Here is a 23,604-nt window from a genome sequence, read left to right as displayed (position 1 = left end):
CTGTGGTCACTGATGTCACTGAATGATAGACACATTTATTAAGGACGAAACATTTATTGATAGATCTTGTATTTTTAAGTATGTCGATTGGTATATATAATGCAATTGATTGAATATATGATGGATGGTAGATCTATTTAGTGTGTTAATTATTTTCTGAAAAATGCAAAATAAATCTTGATCGTATGTAAGAGAACATGTGGGTATGAGTAAGATCAGTGTTTTGCTTAATTCAGCTCGTTGTTTCTTCTGCAACTATAGTTTATATAGGGGTTTCAAAAGTTGCTTGTGAATTGCAATATCAAACAATAGAGATGTTTTTAAAACTAACAGATTAAAACATTTGTGTTGCAGGTTAAATAACATTGATGCATGCAGTTTCTCGATTCGTATTACATAAATTAGCTCTCTATATATTTTGAATCTCAATTCTGACGGAAACTTCTTTAAGTGGACGCCTTTAAAATTTGTTGATAACTTCAACTATTGACTACATGTCCTGGAAAACTACAGTTATGTGTCAGCAGTTAATCCGTCGTTTAATTGTCTCGATATTGCGAATGAAATTACAAAGTATCTGCGTAACAAACAGAACAAATGCAGGCTAACCACACGCTCTGTTCTCAAGAAAAGAAGGTCATCGTTATCCTAGCTGCTACACGAATTCACATTAAAGTATATCTCGCCGGTTTCCCGATACACCCCGATTATTATCATTTGTCATCAACACCATACCCGTGCTCGTAGATTTCACGAAAGAAGCTCGTGTCGCCGTTGGCGTTCGTGCTAAATTAAGATAACATGCAGTGATATAACTGAAATAACGGTTCAAAGCTACGTTAAGCGCAACTCTCCAACTCACTCAAGAATGACTCTTTCCAGTGTGTAGCTATTAGTCTATATGCTAAAAACATGATGAATAAGAGTCAAACTAACACTTAAATCTGTTAAAAAGGGTTTCTCATTTTGCAAATCGTATGTCAACCTGTGCTTCGGACCTGTTCAAGAAGCAGACCTGCGGATGGTAATCTAATAACATTATATCAAGGATAATGATAGTGATAGACTGCATTTGATCAATGCAGTTTATTATTGTTTATGGCCATAAGACCACATACATGTGAAAACATTTCCATATTACACTGTTTGCAGAATTTAAGCCCAATATAATAAATATACTTTGACATCCATATCTCCAAATGTCTACGTATTATAACATCAATACTTAAGACTTTGAATTCATGAACAGTTAATAGTCATTTGTCACCATGTGACTTTAAAATGTCAGGATGACCTTCCAATCCTAGCTAACACTGTATCCGAATATCGTTGGCAAAAACAGCATTATGAATTTTTTTATAACTGAAAAAAGAGCGGTGCCCCCTTGCCCTTAACAATTAGTTCGGTTCTGTGAATTGTGTAATCTGCAGTATCCTTAACATCAAAGTACATTGGGTGTAAGATATTAGTATTTTACCAGACAAGGCAACTCAGAAGATGTTTTTCCTTTTTATGTTAATGACGTTTTAAAATCAACATACACGGGTACACGGGGCTCCTTGGAGCCATTTACAGGAATAGTATATGGTTGCATCAGCTAATTTCCGAACAGCCTAGAAGGTGGGTGACCTTCACTTTAAAGGGAAGTAACTTGAAAACTAATCAGATATCTTCTACTCCCAAGGTATGATAATTACATTCCCAAACGTTACATCTTAACTGCATGTGATTCCACGGCATTTGATTAGCTATGTAAGCAAATACCTTTACATTTATGTTTCCATAATAAACATGTAGACCACGACCACTACCGGACTACTGTTTCCTTATTGACTGATAATTGAAAGCGCGGTGCTTGTGTTGCATTATTGCGCCGAACGATGTCACTGATTTTGTATCGTTGTCTACAGTTTTATGTATTAATGCTTAAATAAGCAGTCTGTGAAGATATAATTGTGATGATCTGGTAATTATTGGCATTGACCTTTGTAAAATAAATGATTTCGAAATGTCGTGGACATGAGTTTTTTGACGGGTGCCACAGTTGGGGCAGAATACGTTCACCTTTTCGGGAACACATGGTATCATCACTAACTGATAGTGCTTCATAGACACATGATAATGATCTCGTCAGAATCGCACAATGGTCGCTGCTTTTAGCTGAAATTTCTTATGATTATGGAAATGGATTGTCTCTAATTCATATTGATAATATTTGCGTTTATGGACTTTTAAACGTAAACTCAGGTTTGTATACTTTGCGTAAATTCCTAGTATGTAAATGTTTTAAGCTTAAAGGTGTCACTAAACACATATACCTTTTGGAAAGAAAAGGTGGTTTACACGCGACAGATAGTTATCAATGTGCATTTATGCTGCAGTCAGTTGTATCACAGTAGCCGCTTAAGAATAGAGTCTCAATGAAGTAAACCAGTGGTTGGAAGTAGGACCCAACCACACAATAACGAGTATGTTTTCGCTTCATTTTTTAGGAAAACCGAGCACTTAGGGAGCAGCTATTTGATATGCGGGAAACTGCAAGAAAAACTAAAGACGAGCAACTGGAACAGTTGAAAGAAAAGGAAACTTTGACCAAACAACGTAAGTGAATGAATGTAATCGGTTTATCTACCTTTTACTTCTTTCTCGACTTTACCAGAATAAAAGATCATACTACTACCAAATATTGCAACCATTATTACATGTTTATCACCATAGGTCAATCACGGTCAATTTGTATTTTTGTTTCAGGATATGACAGATTGGTTAAAGCAGAAATTCGTCAGTCGGAACTTGAGGGCGAATGTAATGCATTACGAAAGGTGAGCTTCAAAAATGTTAATTAACGTTTTAGGTCACAATATCACTTTAAAATGTGAAGATGAACTTGTAATCTTAACTAAAACTGTATCCGAAAATTGTTGGCAAAAAATAGCATCATTATTTCTACCTTAACTGGGTAAAGAGTTGTGCTCCCTTGCCCTCAACAATTCCTTCGGTTTTGTGGATTGTTCATTCTGCAGTATCCGTAACAGTACATTGGGTGTTAGATATGGGTATTTTACCAGACAAGGCAGAAGATTTTTTTAGTTTTTTGTTAATGACGTTTTTAAATCAGCAATGCAATATAATATTTTTCTGCGCATTTCAATAAAAAATGGCATAACATTTAAACCACAAATGTAATATGTCGTAGAATGTCAGCTTGTTGCTCATGTAGTTAACAGAATGATTCGGCCACGCTGTAAATTATGTGTATAATTATTAAAGCGATAAAACCATTTCCATAATCATAACAAATCTCTACTAAATACAGAGTCCATTGTTCGATTCCGACGAAATCATAAGCATGTGTTTATCAATTACTACCAAATAGTGATGATAGCAGGTGTTCGCGAAAAGGTGAGCATATCCTGTCCCATCGGTGGCACCAATCATAAGCGCTTGCAAATACATGTCAATTGTTCATCAGAAAAAAAACCTGGAACATATGGTGCAAGATAAAATAGTGAATTACATCATTTTTGTCACTGATGCGTCAAAGTTGAAAATGTCCAACCATATATCATTTTGACAGCTGTACCGAGGTCATGAATGTTGTAATCCAAGCTACTTGTTAACAAGATCGCATGACGCTCTGTGCCATCTTCGTAGAAAGAGCGAACTGGATTGTACCTCATAAGATGTGAAATGTAGACGCCAAAGGCTGGAGCTGCCGGAATATTACTCGACATAAAGGGAACTTACTGGAACGTTGAAGTCACCCCTCTTGTTATACAATCTTGTGGAGAGTGTCTTGTCACTCTGAATCTTGATACATTAGTCTAAATATAAAACTGATGTCGGCAGTTTTACTGGTCTTTTGTATTTCTAATTTAGGTGGGTAAAGGGACTTAGTTATTTGGTCATTATTGAACGATATCAGATCATCTTTATACCTAACGTACAAGTTAAACTTCTTGACCAGATGCCCTTGTTTTGATTTTGCCAATTCAAGCAGAAATTCAGATTCATATGCATAAAGAAACAGATCAGCAAGAAGTGCGTGACTACTTCTTGATGAAATGTCTTGTCCCAAAATTTTACATAAATGTTACATCCATAATGTTCAGCACTTAATATATTGTTTTCTCAGTAAACTTTAGATGACATTTGCTTTCATATTTGACGACTTGTCCTTAACCTTTTAAGAAAGAGATGTAACTATACTAGCCACAAAAAGCTATCACATATAATGGTTAGTTAAGGCCTAGCACGCATATAAGGCTGCACCGTGGAATGCTGGCTTGGTAACTTGTGATCACTGTTTCATCTCGGGGTACACAGGCTACCAAGGCTCCTTGGATCCATTTACAGGAATAGTATATGGTTGCCATCAGCTAATTTCCGAACAACCTAGAAGGTGGGTGACCTTCACCTTAAAGGGAAGTAACTTGAAAGCTAATCCGATATCTTCTACTCCAGAGTTATGAGAATTACATTCCCAAACGTTACATATTAATTGCATGTGATCACAATTTGATTGGCTATGTAAGCAACTATTTTTTTACGATTCTATTTCCATTATAAAAAGAAGCCATTTTTAAGCCAACTAGTTGATGAGGTTTTTTTTAATATTGGCTAAAGTGATGACGTAAATCCTGCTGGGGTATCAAGCAGGAAGCAAAGGTACTGCAAGTCCCAATGATCCCCAGCGAGTTACCATTGGTTACTGGTGGCCTATAGCCCGTGTTTAAAACTATATGCATCATATTGTTATGATCAAATATGTTTCATAAATTGTTTTTAAATATAGAATGCTCAAATATATTTCACAACTTGTTTTTAAATACAAATCTACATACATAACTAAATTGCAAATATAATAACTAGTACTCGTCGCCGATGCGACCTTAAATTTTTAACTCACTAACTCGCTCCATAATAAAAATTATACCACGTCCACTACCTGACTACTGTTTCCTTATTGGCTGATAATGGAGAGCGTGGTGCATGTGTTGCTTTATTGCGCCGAACGATGTCACTGATTTTGTATCGTTGTCTACGTTTTTTTGTGTTAATGCTTAAATAAGCGGTCTCTCATAGTGCTTCATAAACACATGCATATTATCTGGTCGGATCTGATCGTACAATGGTGGCTGCTTTTAGCTCAAATTTCTTATGATTATTGAAATGGGTTGTCTCTTATATTTACATTCAATATATGTTTGCGTTTATGGACTTTAAACGTAAACCCTGGTGAGCATACTTTGCGTAAATTCCTAGTTTGTAAATGTTTTAAACTAAAGGTGTGACTTATCTCATATGCATTTCGGAAAGAAAAGGTGGTTGACACAGCTCATTTAATTATCAGTGTGCATTTATGCTGCAGTCAGTTGTATCACAGTAGCCGCTTAAGAATAGAGTGTCAATGAAGTAAACCAGTGGTTAGAAGTAGGACCCAACCACACAGTAACGAGTATGTTATCACTTGCATTTTCAGGAAAACCAAATACTTAAGACGCAGGTGGCAACGCAAAGTAATCATCTGGTTTATATGGAGGAAACTGTTAGAAAAACTAAAGAATGTCTACTGGAACAGTTGGAAGAAAGGAAAACCTTGATCACACAACGTAGGTGAATGAATGTGATCGGATTGTCTACATTTTACTCCTCTATGTACACTTTTCTTGCCTCACTATAAATAATCTGTATCTCTGTCGTCCGTCATGAGTCGGCGGTAACACCTTGCATCGTTCCAATATCTTCTCATCGGAAAACACTCCTGGTTTGGGAGGGGGAATAAACTTTGGAATGTGTACGAACATTTCGAGGGGTTAGTGCCAGAACACATTATCTTGTAAAATATTAAAATTGACTTTATGACTTTCAAAACATTGTATGACCATATATAATCCTACGCCAAAATATCTTTGTACTACATTGTATATTTTAAAAGATATTCAACAAGACATAAACAACTTATCACCTAACTCTGTTCTCGTGTTGCGCCAGGATGTTCTATACTAAAATACTACATGCTGGTATACACAACATTAAAGTTTTCACTCAATTCTATTAAGCCAGAAAAACGTATCGAGAATTAACACATTCTAGCACTCTGATATAGGCTTCAGACTCCTTTAATTGAAGAGCCGTAACAACTGATAAGCATTTGAGATGTGCTGGCTTTTTGTGTTTACGATTAGAGATAAGCGCTCCCCCGCACCAGATGATGTTAACTGGTGCTAGCCTTCTATGGCCCAGGATGTTTATATCTGATTCCCGGGCTAAATTCCAGTCAGCTTATACTAATGGTCATTACTTGGTCCTGGCGTCGAAGATAAACCCCACTACACAAACGTCTTACAACGGAAATATCATAGTCCAAATTATTTTCATCAACATAAATACGTTTAAGGTAAGTAAAACTGTAAATTGAATTAAATTATCTGTTATTTTACTAATTTTTAAAATTGATCTCTTATATTGTTATAAAGTTACGACGCAACAACACGTCTGATGATTTATATAACGGATTTTTATGTTTAAGTCATTATCAATCAGTGTTCGTTAACTTTTAGTGTGTTCTTGGTTGTTTTCAGATAATCGCAGGGATTTTTTGTTAATTTTGCTATAAAATAGTATGTAAATGACATGGGTGAGACTTGTGGTTTTAACATAAACATCTTTCATAAACACAAGTAAAGTTTACATAAGAGTAAATATATGATACATGAAGTTAGATTGTAAATTGAGAAATAATGTCACATACACAAATATTTCAAGACCAGTGCTATGTATTGTTTTCTTTTGTTTTTTGTTTTCTTTCTATAGGCATTGGAAAATGAGTGAGTTTGATTCTGACTTCGAAGATCAAGACATTTTGGAAGCTTGCAATATTATCGAGAACAATCAGATATTACACCATATTGTGCCACAACCACCCACCAACATGGAACCGAATCCGCTACCAACCACTGACAACCCAGTTCCATTGACGGCAACCAACATGGAACCGAATCCGCTACCAACCACTGACAACCAAATTCCATTGACGGCAACCAACATGGAACCGAATCCGCTACCAACCACTGACAACCCAGTTCCATTGACGGCAACCAACATGGAACTGAATCCGCTACCAACCACTGACAACCAAATTCCATTGACGGCAACCAACATGGATGCTAATCAGCTACCAACCACTGACAACCCAGTTCCATTGACGGCAACCAACATGGAACCGAATCCGCTACCAACCAGTGACAACGCAGAACCATTGACGGCAACCAACATGGATGCTAATCAGCTACCAACCACTGACAACGCAGATCCATTGCCGGCAACCAACATGGAACCGAATCCGCTACCAACCACTGACAACCCAGATCCATTGACGGCAACGAGCCTGGATGCTAATCAGCTACCAACAACTGACAACACAGATCCATTGACGGCAATGAGCATGGAACCAAATCCGCAACCAACCACTGACAACCCAGATCCATTGGCGGCAACCAACATGGAAGCTAATCAGTTACCAACCACTGACAACCCAGATCCATTGGCGGCAACCAGCATGGAAGCTAATCAATTACCAACCACTGACAACGCAGATCCATTGACGGCAACCAACATGGAAACTGATCAGCTACCAACCACTGACGGCGCAGATCCATTGACGGCAACCAACATGGATGCTAATCAGGTACAAACTACTGACAACACAGATCCTTTGTCGGCAACGCATATGAAAGCCCCTCAAGACTACATAGAGCCACGTCCCAGTAATACCAGTGAGGGAGGAAATGAAAATGAATTTGACAGCTCTGATGACGAACCTTTAATTTATTTGGGGAAATATAGACATACACATGTTGAAAGTAGCATCGAAACATCATCAGAAGAGTACCTTCCGAATGAAGAAGATTTATGCTCGTCTGACACCACTGAATCGGAAACAGAATTGACAATACCAAATCAGAAGAATATTGTTCATAGCAAATTTCATGAAAGGTCAAGTGGGGAATTGGAGGAAACTGTTGTTCTGAAGACATTACATGAAAGCCATACCAACTACATGTATGAATCTAAAATGAAAAAGTTTCACACGGAGAGATTAGAACAACTTCTGCATTGTAATGGATACAAGTTACTGAAGGTACCGGCTGATGGAAATTGCTTTTTTAAGGCTTCTGCACTTCAACTTAATGTGAGTGAATGTGAACTGAGGAAACAACTGTGTGATCATCTTGATGATAATATCATCACTTATTCCGATTTCTATGCTGAAGTGGAGGAAAACAACCTGGAAACATGGCAAAGTTATTCACTGGAAGTGGAACATCTTCGCAGGAATGGATATTTCACCAATAAGGTTGCTGATTTCCTGCCATTAGCACTTGCTAACTGGTCAGGTCGTGGTGTCCGTATTTTCTCCAGCAAGGCATCAACTCCTGTAATTGATGTCCAACCTACAATTCCTCAACAATGCACTGAGAGAAGAATAATCCTCGCATTTACATCCATAAAAGGTATTGAAGATCATTATGATGCATGCACACCACTGGCTAACCATTTGTCAAACACAATGATAGAAAATAACATCACAAAATCTTCTCAGTACTCAAGTACTCAACATGAAACAACAGAAGCATGTGCTTCTAGAGCTACCTGTCCTGGAACGTCCACATCAGCTGCAAGTTGTCTCCAGTCCATCAGCATCTCTGATGTTTCTTGTACTGCTGTAAATGAACGCAACCATGTAATGCCAGAAGGCCCTGTGATCAGTTCAAATACTTCAAGTCCAGTTCCAGTATCTTCACAGCATGGTGCCGACACAGTGTCATCAGGTAATACAGCATCAACCCCAAACAAACAGAACCCATCTCGATCTGCAACTCCAAGAAAGTCGGCAGCCTTCCATACACCTCCTAGAAAGGTGCTGTTTAGAAAGAGACGTGCGACGCCCGAGACATGGTTAAAAAATCAAAGGAAACACCTGAGATTAGGTGGAATGGAATATGTGAACCAGCAAGGGAAGACCATGAAAGGAAAATCGGTTAAAGCAGTCGACTGCTCAAAATGTAGATATAAGTGCACCCAGAAGATCCCCGAAGAAGCTCGACACAGTATATTTAAAGCATTTAGAAGCTTGTCATCATATGAAAGGCAAAAGGATTTTGTTTGTTCCAACACTGATGAAAAGAAAACCCGTACATACCTGGATGACAGTGAAAAAAAGGTGGAAAAGAAACGCCAAGTCTATCGGGCATTTAATCTACAGTGGGAAGGAACAAGACATCTTGTTTGCAAGAAGTTTTTCATGAAGACTCTTGACATTGGGGAGTCATACATCAGCCATGCCTTACAGCACAAGAGCCAGGGAACCTTTGGGAGCACAGAACGTCGCGGTAGACATAAGCCACACAATAAAACTGCCAGTGATCGCTTGACAAAAGTAAGGGAACACATTGAGTCATTTCCTAAGATGGATGCCCACTACACAAGAAAAGATACAAACAGGCAATTTTTAGGACCAGAACTGAATATTAAAAAGATGTATGAACTTTATAAGGAAAGGTGTGCTGCAGACAACAAAGAACCAGTGTCCTCATCACTCTACAGAAACGTCTTCAATAAAGAATATAATTTTTCTTTCCATGTACCAAAGAAGGACCAGTGTTCGCTTTGTCAGCAATATTACAGAGAAAGAGACACTGGTTGCCTGACAGAACAATTAACAAAGGATTTCAATGAACACCAAGCCAGAAAAATCAGAGCTCGAGAGGCAAAGATTAAGGACAAAGCACTTGCCTTGACAGAATCCTCTGTCTTTGTTGGAACATTTGACCTTGAGGCAGTATTGTACACGCCATGTTCGCTAGTTAGCGAAATTTTCTATATGAGAAAACTGAATTGTTATAATTTCACAGTGCATGATGCTGTTCACAAGAGCGGTACATGTTTTCTGTGGTCAGAGGTTGATGCCCAGAGAGGTTCATGCGAAATTGCATCATGTTTACAAATACAGTTGAAAGCAATGCCTCCTAACATCAACCATGTTATCCTGTATTCAGATACATGCACAGGGCAGAATAGGAACCAATATGTTGCTGCTTCCCTACTTCATGCTGTCACTACCACTGACCACATTGATGTCATTGACCATAAATTCTTGGAGCCAGGACACACCCAAATGGAGTGCGATGCAATTCACTCCAGTATTGAATTCGCCAAAAAGAAGACAAGTATTTTTGTTCCCAGCCAGTGGGATACTGTTATCAGAATGGCAAGAAGGAAGGACCCCTATCTCGTTATTCCAATCAAACACACGGATGTAATGGACTTCAAGAAATTGGCACATCAAAGACTGAAAAATACTAAAGTGGACACGGATGGTGGTAGAGTTAACTGGCTAAATGTTCGCTGGCTGCGGTTTATGAAGACTAGCCCTGACAGCATTTACTTCAAAACTGAACACAATGATGAGCAGTTCAGAGAAATCAAGGTTACAGCAGGCAGTAGACGAGGTAGACCTCTGAACACAACCAACTCCCTTACTTGTAGATACACTGGGAAGCAAGAAATATCACATGCGAAGAAGAAAGACTTGTTATCTCTTTGTAGATCTGGCATTATTCCAAGCGAATATCATGAGTACTACAAAGCTCTCCCAACTGGTAACAGACCTGATTGTCTACCGGTACCAGATGCTATGGAGGAAGACTATGACACAGACATTGCATAATATGATGTGTGACTGTGGTGCTGTGTTCATTATCGCACTAATATAGCTATGTGTGCGTACGCGCGTGCGTAAGTGCGTGTGATTGCACTAGTCCGGACTAATGCCAATATTATTGTGCCAGCCCGCTGAGATACTATGCCGCAGTTAAACATGAATACCCGACTCAGATTTGTGGAAGTCTGACAGTGCTGAAATGCTGATCCTGGCTATATTATATCTGACAAGTTACTGCATTACTTCCTTATTTATTTCCTTTTTAGTGAGCCACAACAATCGCGTGAATGTTCAAGCTAAGAATTCCATTTACTGTTAGGAACGTAAAATGATTGTAACCACATTAAAATGTCTTATGACAGCTAGGTTGGATATCCGAATACAATCTGAGATAACTGATCTTAAGAACTGCAGTATTTGTATGTTCATAAATTGACTTTGAATGAAGCTCAGCTGGAAAAAGTATTATATTTTTTGTGAATACTGCGAGTTATGTCACCATTTTGAAAATTGAACGTTGGGTACAGATCTGTCTATCTATTTATCTATCACTTTTTACATATTATATACTGGTATATAGATAATAAGCTAAATATGTACCCACTGTTTTATAAAAGAATATATATTTACATAAACAAAGGTTTTAAAAGGATCTTCTATTCATCTATAATTTATAGAATAACGTTTCTCCGGTAACTTTGTGTGACACATTTCCACTCATTAGCATTACAGCCTGACATTAACTTAATTTTGCAGACTAATTAGCTTTTTAGTTTTGAAACAAACAATGCAATGTAAATGTAAATGTACAGCATTTAATAAAATGAACAATGTTTGGTAAAGGCAACACTGACATTACTTTAGTTCTTTTAGGCAATGCCAGATAATCGTTAAAGCTGGTAAGTGATTATAACCACGTGTTTACAGCAAGCGATGCTTTGGAGTGTCAGCTTACACCAGGATAATGGTATCAGCCTGTGTGTCACGCAGTCTCTGTGGTTGAGCCATTACCAGCTGTCGGGAGATAAGCTGTTATTGCTATTAATTGGCTTGCTCATTGAGAAAGTTTCTGAAGCATAAACGTATGTCCTGTGTTTGGGGTAATTTGACGCAAGCAGGAATGTTATCATTTATCAGGGCCACAATGTATCACTTCTGTTTACAAGGATCTGGGCCTCACATTTCCCCTTTCCTGTATAATGTTTATGCTGCCAGATGGAGTTGCCTTTATTTACTTCGCTTTGGCTGAAAGTCTAGCTGAATTTCTTTGGGGAAGAGATATGCCAGAACATCGTATATATTTCAGGTTATCTTTATTACATGTTAATATCAATGTTATGTTGAAAAAACAAGATATACTGTTTGGCACACTTAATGACAACGGCTGGAAACAATATTGCTAATAAAACTTCAAGTGGTGCTTTTTAGCACCATTTCAAACTTTTGAAGTGGGATTTCTCACATCTAGGGAAAATGGAGATAAGTGGTTCTGGCACTAACCCCTCGATTTGTGACTTTGCAGTTCTCTGGACATTTAACTAGTTGATATTTTGTAGTGTAAAGTTTACCTATTATGTAGCATTAATATTGCATGTTTTGCAGTTTGGAAATACATTTTAGAAGTACATATATTAATTTTCTGATACAATACCACAATTTTTCTCATTACCAATAGAAAGAGCTGGAACAGAACAAGTAACAGATTTATTCCAACCAAGCGGAGAAATAGTGTTATCTTTTTCCGAGTCTGAACAGGAAGCACAGATCTTTGAAACTCTTACACAGAATAAAGCCAACATGCTTAAGCTTTTTTCTGAATATGGAATGCGGCTTGATGATATCGAACAAAGTTCCATTCACTTTAAGTTTTCAATTCCGGTGGGTGATGACAAGATCCCAGTTTTCCAAGAAGCCTCAATGAAAACTATCATAGCTGGAATATGCCAGGGAGCATTGAATACTCTTCCCAGTGGAAAAACAGAGGACATACACTTTGACATTGAATTTACACCTCTGGAGCATGTTCATTGTGAGTTCAGCATTATAAATGAATGTTCAAATCTTGAAACTACATATTAGTATTCAGTTCACACACGTCAGAAACATGATACGTGTAACATGTTTGTAAACTATATTCACAATGGAAAGTTTTTGGAACACACATGTCACCATATGCGAATTTCAATCAGGTTTAAGGTTCCATGAGATGTGATATCTAGTACTGTCTTTTGCAATAATTGATATTATGTTCGTTTAGATCACATCGAGGCCAACGCCGTCCAGTTTGGTGATCACAATGAAATGAAAATGGAATCCACTGAGTTTCCCAGTGCAAGGATAACATCATCGGAGTCGGAGCCTTCTGAAGTGCAAAGACAGAGTAAACCATTAAGTAACATTATCCTGACCCTTTTAAATTTGGATATTGTTTAAGCTATGTTCATATTCACATATTCATATTTCATTGTAAGACAAAAATTTTGCTTTGTGCCTTGATGATTTCCTCACACATTCGCACAAATTATCCAATGTTGCTTGTGTTGTGTACACACTGTTTATGTTATTCCAGGCGGCCCAGCGAGCCCTTCCGAAACACTCTACACTGCTAAGATTAAATTTGCAGCCCCAGGAAGTGGTGCAGCAGAGGCCATCATGGCTGAACTCAGTAACCTGAAACAAGTATCATATCTGGACATTGAATTTGAAAGAAAACAATTAAACAAGGTTAAATTACAAATCCAAAGAAAAGAAAAATCTTGGGAGGATTTTTTCACATCTGTCAAAAAATTCATTAACTTCCCTCACTTGAAAAGAGTTATTGAAACCCATACTGTAGATGTCCACGTGGAGATGCCTTTCGATGACATTCAATTGACGAGTAAGTGTTTCTAGTAGACAGGTTCTTCCCTTTATTTTGTCCTTATTGTAAACATTCACATGGTTGTAATGTTTTGGCCACCTGGCCAAAATATTAGTTGATGACGACGTGTCTTTTTTTTCTGAGAACAGTACGAAAGTGTAAAGTGCAATAATTCAACTGAAAGAAAGTGTACACCCATGTATGATGGTGGTTAAAATGAAACAAACAAGAAAAGTATTATCAATGGTGGTGTATTTGATAGGTATCATAGTTGAGTTTTGAACCTTACGTATGCAGTGTTTCGGCGGCGGTTTTTAGCCAAATAACCTTTTGATAAAGTTTGAATATGTTGGTTCGAATCCATTTTTAAAATATTTTGCCCTGCCTTTAATTGCAAAAGACTGTTTACGAAATATATTTCTTTTGTAACACAGAGGGCTGCAGCTTTTTTACCCTGACGTTTCTTTTGTATTTGACTCAGTGGATTGATGAATGCCACTGAGCTGAAAATGAAACTCAGTAAATATAATACGGCATCTTATCTCAAGATATTTTATTAAGTATCGTCTTCTCGAATACCTTTGTGTAGTCAAAAGGTACAAAGAAATATAACGTGAAAAAAATGTAAGAATACCCTAACCTTTACCATAGGGCCACAATGTATGAAGATTTTGGTATGAAATTTTGTGTTTTGGTGAAACAATTCAACGATGTTACGAAAATGTTTCATCTGCGTCTCAGAAACTGCTGTGTCAAATATGAAACTTTACATTGATATTTTTGTACACGACATTGTCTTGTTCTCTATTGCGTTGGCGACATGTGGTATCCTCCCATATCAAGCATAACGTGTTACATGATTAATTGACAAAACCATGGTGTAAATGCATATATTCATATTGAAGCCAGACTCTCCCTCCGATCTCAGGCAGAAAATATCAAATACATTTGTCCAGTGACACTTCATATTAAACATCGACACATGTATCTCAGACGTCTTTGTTTGCAAAACTTTGTTTACACATTGGTGACTTTGAAAGTTGAGTAAGTCATAAGTCATTGGAAATAACATCATAGTAGTGACGAATATGGAACAGCCCGCATAGAACTTTCTGATGAAATAATATAAATAATGACATAATAGATCAACAGCTAAAACAGATATATAAGGATTAATGGTGTTAGTGTGTGTTTTTTTCACTTGAATTTGTGCAATTCATTAAATATGACGAATGTTGACATGAACCGCTGCTTTTTTTATACTTTTAAGCCATAACATAAAAGTTAACATGTTTAGGGGAAGAGTAGTCTTCTTCGTTTTGACTAATCAGAATATCAGTATGTCTTGTTCAAGTAACCTCGAAGATGTTAATGGTTGGTTAAAATGTTCAGTAGAGTGGAAGCTGTGTGCATGTGTCCTTTTTGTGTCTTTATTCAACTTCAGTATATACCGTTGATATAGATCCCGTGAAGACCAACGCTCTGCAAGTGGGGATTAGCAATAAGACGACGATGGAGTCGGCTGTTCCACCTAATGCAACCACTGCGACATCAGAGTCAAGATCTGGCCTTGATGTAACAGAAGCTCTGCCTGACAGTGATCTACAAAGTAAGGCCGTTTTAAAATTGTGTTTAAGCTTCACGAAAAATATCCAAGATACAGAGAAACATGTGTATGGCCATAACCTCGAAGATATTAATCGTCAGTTAAAATATTCAGTGGAAGATATGTGCCCATATGTTTCTTCTTCTATTTGAGGTGTGTGTGTGTATGTGTGTGTGTGAATGTGTGCGTGCTTGCGTGCGTGCGTGCGTGCGTGCGTGCTTGTGTATGTGTGTTGTGGGACGGGTATATTCACCTTCAGAATACCTTGTTCATATGGATCCAATTGCCTACAACTAGGAAGTAGTATTGATATGGTAATGGAATGAACAGTTCCTCCTAATGCAAAAGTGTGTATAAGGTGGAAAACTATCCTTGATACGGGGAAACATTTGTATGACCATAACCTCGAACATATTACTTATCAGTTTAATGCTCAGTGAAATAAGTGTTGGGTTTGGGGGGTATATTCAACTCCAGAATATCTTGTTCGTAAAGATCCTGTAAAGGCCGAACACCCAGAACTGGGTAGGAGCAATAAGATGACGTTGGAGTCGACTGTTCCACCTAATGCAACCACTGCAACATCAGAGTCAAGATCTGGCCTTGATGTTACAGAAGCTCTGCCTGACAGTGATCTACAAAGTAAGAACGTTTTAAATTTGGGTCAAAGATTAAAGGAAAATATCCAAGATACAGAGAAACATGTGTATGGCCATAACCTCGAAGATATTAATCGTCAGTTAAAATATTCAGTGGAAGATGTGTGCCCATATGTTTCTTCTTCTATTTGAGGTGTGTGTGTGTGTGTGTGTGTGTGTGTGTGTGTGTGTGTGTGTGTGTGTGTGAATGTGTGCGTGCTTGCGTGCGTGCGTGCGTGCGTGCTTGCGTGCGTGTGTATGTGTGTTGTGGGACGGGTGTATTCACCTTCAGAATACCTTGTTCATATGGATCCAATTGCCTACAACTAGGAAGTAGTATTGATATGGTAATGGAATGAACAGTTCCTCCTAATGCAAAAGTGTGTATAAGGTGGAAAACTATCCTTGATACGGGGAAACATTTGTATGACCATAACCTCGAACATATTACTTATCAGTTTAATGCTCAGTGAAATAAGTGTTGGGTTTGGGGGGTATATTCAACTCCAGAATATCTTGTTCGTAAAGATCCTGTAAAGGCCGAACACCCAGAACTGGGTAGGAGCAATAAGATGACGTTGGAGTCGACTGTTCCACCTAATGCAACCACTGCAACATCAGAGTCAAGATCTGGCCTTGATGTTACAGAAGCTCTGCCTGACAGTGATCTACAAAGTAAGAACGTTTTAAATTTGGGTCAAAGATTAAAGGAAAATATCCAAGATACAGAGAAACATGTGTATGGCCATAACCTCGAAGATATTAATCGTCAGTTAAAATATTCAGTGGAAGATGTGTGCCCATATGTTTCTTCTTCTATTTGAGGTGTGTGTGTGTGTGTGTGTGTGTGTGTGTGTGTGTGTGTGTGTGTGTGTGTGTGTGTGTGTGTGTGTGTGTGTGTGTGTGTGTGTGTGTGTGTGTGTGTGTGTGTGAATGTGTGCGTGCTTGCGTGCTTGCGTGCGTGCGTGCGTGTGCGTGTGTATGTTTGTTGTGGGACGGGTGTATTCACCTTCAGAATACCTTGTTCATATGGATCCAAAGGCCTACAACTAGGAAGTAGTATTGATATGGTAATGGAATGAACAGTTCCTCCTAATGCTAAAGTGTGTATAAGGTTGAAAACTATCCTTGATACGGGGAAACATGTGTATGACCATAACCTCGAACAAATTACTTATCAGGTTAAATGCTCAGTGAAATAAGTGTTGGGTTTGGTGGGTATATTCAACTCCAGAATATTTTGTTCGTAAAGATTCTGTAAAGGCCGAACACCCAGAACTGGGTAGGAGCAATAAGATGACGTTGGAGTCGACTGTTCCACCCAATGCAACCACTGCTACATCAGAGTCAAGATCTGGCCTTGATGTTACAGAAGCTCTGCCTTACAGTGATCTACAAAGTAAGAACGTTTTAAATTTGGGTCAAAGATTAAAGGAAAATATCCAAGATACAGAGAAACATGTGTATGGCCATAACCTCGAAGATATTAATCGTCAGTTAAAATATTCAGTGGAAAATGTGTGCCCATATGTTTCTTCTTTTATTTGAGGTGTGTGTGTGTGTGTGTGTGTGTGTGTGTGTGTGTGTGTGTGTGTGTGTGTGTGTGTGTGTGTGTGTATGTGTGAATGTGGGCGTGCTTGCGTGCGTGCGTGCGTGCGTGCGTGCGTGCATGCGTGCGTGCGTGTGCGTATGTATGTGTGTTGTGGGACGGGTGTATTCACCTTCAGAATACCTTGTTCATATGGATCCAAAGGCCTACAACTAGGAAGTAGTATTGATATGGTAATGGAATGAACAGTTCCTCCTAATGCAAAAGTGTGTATAAGGTGGAAAACTATCCTTGATACGGGGAAACATTTGTATGACCATAACCTCGAACATATTACTTATCAGTTTAAATGCTCAGTGAAATAAGTGTTGGGTTTGGGGGGTATATTCAACTCCAGAATGTCTTGTTCGTAAAGATCCTGTAAAGGCCGAACACCCAGAACTGGGTAGGAGCAATAAGATGACGTTGGAGTCGACTGTTCCACCCAATGCAACCACTGCGACATCAGGGTCAAGATCTGGCCTTGATGTTACAGAAGCTCTGCCTGACAGTGATCTACAAAGTAAGAACGTTTTAAATTTGTGTCAAAGATTAAAGGAAAATATCCAAGATACAGAGAAACATGCGTATGGCAATAAACCTCGAAGATATTAATCGTCAGTTAAAATATTCAGTGGAAGATGTGTGCCCATATGTTTCTTCTTCTATTTGAGGTGTGTGTGAATGTGTGCGTGCTTGCGTGCTTGCGTGCGTGCGTGCGTGCGTGCGTGCGTGTGCGTGTGTATGTTTGTTGTGGGACGGGTGTATTCACCTTCAGAATACCTTGTTCATATGGATCCAATTGCCTACAACTAGGAAGTAGTATTGATATGGTAATGGAATGAACAGTTCCTCCTAATGCAAAAGTGTGTATAAGGTGGAAAACTATCCTTGATACGGGGAAACATTTGTATGACCATAACCTCGAACATATTACTTATCAGTTTAAATGCTCAGTGAAATAAGTGTTGGGTTTGGGGGGTATATTCAACACCAGAATATCTTGTTCGTAAAGTTCCTGTAAAGGCCGAACACCCAGAACTGGGTAGGAGCAATAAGATGACGTTGGAGTCGAATGTTCCACCCAATGCAACCACTGCAACATCAGAGTCAAGATCTGGCCTTGATGTTACAGAAGCTCTGCCTGACAGTGATCTACAAAGTAAGAACGTTTTAAATTTGGGTCAAAGATTAAAGGAAAATATCCAAGATACAGAGAAACATGTGTATGGCCATAACCTCGAAGATATTAATCGTCAGTTAAAATTTCAGTGGAAGATGTGTGCCCATATGTTTCTTCTTCTATTTGAGGTGTGTGTGTGTGTATGTGTGTGTGTGTGTGTATGTGTGTGTATGCGTGCGTGCGTGCGTGCTTGTGTATGTGTGTGTGTGTGTGCGTGCGTGCGTGCGTGCGTGTGTGTTGGGTGGGGTTGGAGGTATTCATCTCACGAAAACCTTGTACATAGTAGTATAGATATGAAACTGTCAACTGTTCCTCCTAATGCTACATTTCTTAAGATGTTGTATACGTTTGGAGAAGTCAACCCTAAAACTACCATGGAAGATATTTTACCCCTCTTATAGAAGTGTTTATGAATTCAAGTTTTAAACATTTTGTTTGTTTAGATCGCGTGAAGTCGAACTCCTCACAGCGGGGTAATAAAAGTCACAAACAAATAGAACCACCAGCTCCTACCATTACTCCTTTTTCAAATTCAAGTCAAGAGTCAAGATTGTGCTTTGCGCTCCACAAGGTCCACATGTGAGTGAACTACCAAGAGTTGGCATCCACTACACAAAACAAAACGTAAGAAGAGCTTTTCAACGCGAAGTCGATGTGCAAGTAATCAGACATGATTAAAAATTCAAAAGTCTAGTTTCATGTACAGCAGTCTTTAGAATTTATTTGTGCTAACAAAAGTACTGGTATCTGTGGTCCATGTTTCTTTTTACATTATATGATATGTTTCTTCGATTATGTATGTCACACTTTTGAGTGAATTCATAACATTTCCACCAGTAGGGCAGGATACCTTAACCTTTTGGCAAACACCTGGTCTCAGCACTATTTGATAGTGATTCATTAACTCATGCGTATGTCATAGACGGTATCATACAATGGACCCTGTTTTGTTACTGTTATTTGAAAAACTGCATGAACATTCTGGTTGGGCCATAATGTCGACTTTTAGTTTTGCCGTCTCAACATTCCGACAATTCAGGACATGCATGTACATTTATCCTCAGTTTTGAGTTTGTGTTTTACCAGTCGTTATGAACAGTATACATTTTCGTAGGGTCGGATGTCATATACATCAATCGGACATGCTAAGTCAATGAAAGAATACTTTTATCTTTCGGTAGAAAATCTGTACACCATATTGATTTACGAGTATGTACGGACAAGCGTCAGACTTAGAAGCGTTCCCTGTGGAACATTCGGTCCCTGTAGAACGAAGAAGGTCAATGGACGGTATCATAATTACGTTCGGGCAAAGGCTATTAAATATGTGTTTTACCCATAACATTTATATATTTCAATGGTAGAACTGCAGGAGTTTGTGATGGTAGCTATACATGTATATATCCGAACAGGGATGTAGTGTAGTAAACTCTATATATTTTAATGGATCACCAAACGTGTGTAGATATTGTGCATCGTTCTTCATAGAAAATAGAGTGGAATCTAAGCATATGCCAGTTTGTTTACACTTAGACGGTATTCCAAGCAAAACCGTTAAAGGAGGGACTACAGAAAGTAATCAGAAAGAATAAAAAAAATATTGTTAAAAATGGAATGAATCCCAATCTGCTGTGATTCTTGAAATGTACTTGTTTTCATGAGATCATTGTAATTCTGGAATAAGATTGTAATCGTTCTCTACCAAAATGTGTATAAGTTAGCCTTGGTGCTGAATGTATGAAAAGGCCAACCATTATTTGTAGCCAACCATCTAATGACTGATAGTGCTAATTACCCCCGGCCTCTCTTTTGCCCATTGTCCATTGCCATTTACCTTTCAGTGATAATTTAGTCCTGGCTTCTTGTTGTCCATAACTATCAGCGCTAATTACTGTAAAGAGTTGGCTATCAATGTCTATTGCTAATCGCCTATCAGCGCCAATTATCTGTTGGCTACCCTTGTTTAGTTTCCACCTTTTGCTATCTTACTTTTGTTGTTCTTACGTGTAAAAACATGTTCTCTGCCTTATATCATTCATTTACCTGATGAAGGAGTAAGCATATAATCCGAAACGTTGTGTTTCTTATAATAAAGAAGTTGATATCCATAAATTCCCTTCCTTTATCATATATTTCTTTTAAGGAATGTAAAAATGTGTTTGATGATGAATTATAACAACAATGACTTTGCATTTGTCTGCTACCATAGCTATATTTGTCTGTTTCTTTTAAATAAATGTTAAAATCTATTACGTTAGTTTGTTCTTTCCTGATATGATTATTTTTATTCTGTGAAATACAGAATCTGACAGATTCTGCCTAATATCTTCAGATTCAAATTAACTGTATAATGATTTCGATCGTGGGGTCGGTATCCACCTTAAATTCGCTTAAACAACAGTATGGATACTCGGAACTAAGTGAAAAGTTCCAAACTTGTAAGAAATATTAGTTTCTAGGAATAGGTGTACGATTTTATTGAACGAATTTGGAACACCGGTAATGTAGTGTGATAGTAAATGTTATGACCGCCAACGATCTTGAAGGACGATAATTGGGAAGATTTAAAATTTCAAAATTGACCTTTTTATATCAGTCGTGCCTAGTACCGCGACGATTCGTCAAACATCCGTTCACTCAGCGAGGCATACCGGGTATGACTTTCCTCATGGCGATTTGAGGGCGTCTGTCCCAGACGTGTTCAAGATTTTGGAAAGCTCTGGGCTCGTTGCTTGCAATGACATTCTATGGATGTTATGCTGATGGAGGTGAGCACTGACGATTCGTGCATGGTGAGCACGGGCGTTGTTGTCCTGAAACACAAACCGTCAACGCACACGCCTTGCAAACGGGAGAACAAAAGGTGTCAGTGTGTTGTTACGTTAGTACTGTCCAGTGATCCTTCCTTAAACATTATATGGAATCGGGTTCGGTCAGTCATAGTGATGCCACCCCACACCATTACCGATCCACAACCAAATCTGTCATGAGGTCTCAGGCTGACATGGACTTCACGTTCTTTTCCGAAGTCGCCAGACTCTACCGTGCCTATGAAGAAAGTGCAAAGTGAATCGGGACTTATCTGAAAACATAACACATTACCAGCGACGTGTTATATACTGAACATCATTGAAAACGCACCACCATGAAAATGGATGTATTTTTATCCGGGCTTAAGTCATATGAAAATATATAAGTGAATGATTATTATACGACGTTCTGGACGCAGCATGAAGAGGACAGCTCGTCAAAACACATTCCTAATTTTTTTGTGAGCGAAATCGCCAAAACGCAACAAATTGCGTGCACATCATGGAAAACGTGTTTTGTGTCACGGGAAGCATGCAGAATAGGGCTATAAAAGACAGACTTTTAAAAGCCACATCACTTGTTGCTGCAGACGTAAAGGGTTCTGCCTCAAGAAATGCCAAGATTAACAGCAGAGGAACGTGAACGTGCCTTGGGTATGCTTCAAGTTGGTACGTCAAGTGGAGTCGTTGCACAACGGTTTCAATGCCATCATTCAACAGTCCTCAGGCTACTGAGCAGATACCAGCAGACAAGAACCACCAGAGATCGACCACGTCCGGGTCAATGTCGTGTAACTACACCACGTCAGGATCGCCATATTGTCCGTCGGAGTCTTCGTGATCGTACACTTCGGGCTACCAGGACTGCAGCAACCGTACAAGGCCGACGGAATTGATCAGTGCTGACACCGTACGTCGACGTCTCCGCTCAGCCATATTCACTGAGCGACATCGAAATGAACGTCTGCGTTGGGCCAAAAGGCATCGTCATTGGAGATTGCGGCAGTGGCATTGTGTGCTGTTCTCTGATGAGTCCCGTTTTCATTTACGGAATGCTGACGGTCGACTGCGAGTGTGGCGTCGACGTGGAGAACGTTACCATGTTACCAATGACTGCGTTGTACAGACAGATCGATGGGTGTGTGTGTGTGGGGGGGGGGGGGGGGGGGGGGGGGGGGGGTGTCATAGTGTGGAGCGGGGGGGGGGGGGGGGGGGGTCATGGTGTGGAGCGGCATCAGTCATAACCATCGAACAGAGCTCCATGTTTGTCGTGGAAGAGTTAATGCCCTTTACCACAGGAATAACATATTGGCAAATCACGTCATCCCATTCTTTCATCAGCACCAGGATATGCACACCTTCCAGCAAGATAATGCAAGAGCGCACACAGCATGTGTTTCAACACAGTACCTAGCGAACAATAACGTGCCTCTGCTTCCATGGCCAGCCCTGTCACCCGATCTATCGCCAATTGAACATCTACAGGGTTACCTGGGTCAACGCCTCTCACGTCGTCCGTAAGTACAAAACTTGAAGATACACTAAGTCAAGAGTGGAATGCCCCAGAAACTATTCGCAGACTTATTCGATCAATGAGAAGACGTTGCATGGCCTGTGTTGCTGTCAAGTCAAAGATGTTTATTGTATCAAAGGCCATCGGCCCATATACAAGTTCAAATAAATACAGTGGGTGAGAATTTACAGATTGGGAGATACAACAAAAATTATATAAATATAACATTCATTTAACAATCGGTGATAATCATGAGGACTTTCTGGGGTGAGGTAATTAAAATTATGAATTTCCACTCAACATGTTATTTCGTAGTTCCATCCCATGTTTTACAAATAAAGACAGTTTAAACAGTACATCGGCATCATTCGATGACAAAATAGAAACAAAAGCTATTCTACTCGTCTTAGATAAGAAACATTCTGGTACATGTATATATTTAGTACGTAATTCTGCATAATAAGGACATTCAAAGGTAAAATGTATTTCGTCTTCTTTTGCAGAGTTACAGAATGGACAAATTCTTTGTATTCTTTCAAGTTATATATTCCGTCCATAGTTAATCATAAGTTTTTACAAGCCAAGTCTGTATTTAATATATCCATTTCTTAGGTGACTATTTGTTAAAACTGATAGATATTTTTCTGGCTCTAATAGAGTCTTAAATGTTCTGTACAAAT

At 38.8% G+C, this 23,604-nt stretch overlaps 1 protein-coding gene across 9 annotated transcripts in view; it reads left to right on the top strand.

Moving 5' to 3' along the window:
* Positions 1 to 20,850, top strand: part of LOC124116421 — a 78,657-nt gene extending 57,807 nt beyond the window's left edge. For 4 of the 9 annotated variants that reach the window (XM_048383668.1, XM_048383667.1, XM_048383664.1 and 1 more), the window contains 12 exons: positions 2,493 to 2,601; positions 2,752 to 2,822; positions 5,483 to 5,612; positions 12,402 to 12,755; positions 12,984 to 13,118; positions 13,296 to 13,604; positions 15,049 to 15,195; positions 15,688 to 15,834; positions 16,359 to 16,505; positions 17,065 to 17,229; positions 17,795 to 17,941; positions 18,434 to 19,038. In XM_048383668.1, the coding sequence (XP_048239625.1) occupies positions 2,493 to 2,601; positions 2,752 to 2,822; positions 5,483 to 5,612; positions 12,402 to 12,755; positions 12,984 to 13,118; positions 13,296 to 13,604; positions 15,049 to 15,195; positions 15,688 to 15,834; positions 16,359 to 16,505; positions 17,065 to 17,229; positions 17,795 to 17,941; positions 18,434 to 19,002 (2,430 nt within the window). In that variant the 3' untranslated portion in view covers positions 19,003 to 19,038. The other 5 variants (XM_048383670.1, XM_048383665.1, XM_048383666.1 and 2 more) reach the window with 5 other exon arrangements.
* Positions 20,851 to 23,604: the final 2,754 nt, after the last annotated feature.

Source organism: Haliotis rufescens, unplaced genomic scaffold, assembly GCF_023055435.1.
Source record: "Haliotis rufescens isolate VD_foot unplaced genomic scaffold, xgHalRufe1.0.p SCAF_5, whole genome shotgun sequence".
In the NCBI taxonomy this organism is placed as follows: Eukaryota; Metazoa; Mollusca; class Gastropoda; order Lepetellida; family Haliotidae; genus Haliotis; species Haliotis rufescens.
This window is presented reverse-complemented; position numbering and strand designations above follow the sequence as displayed.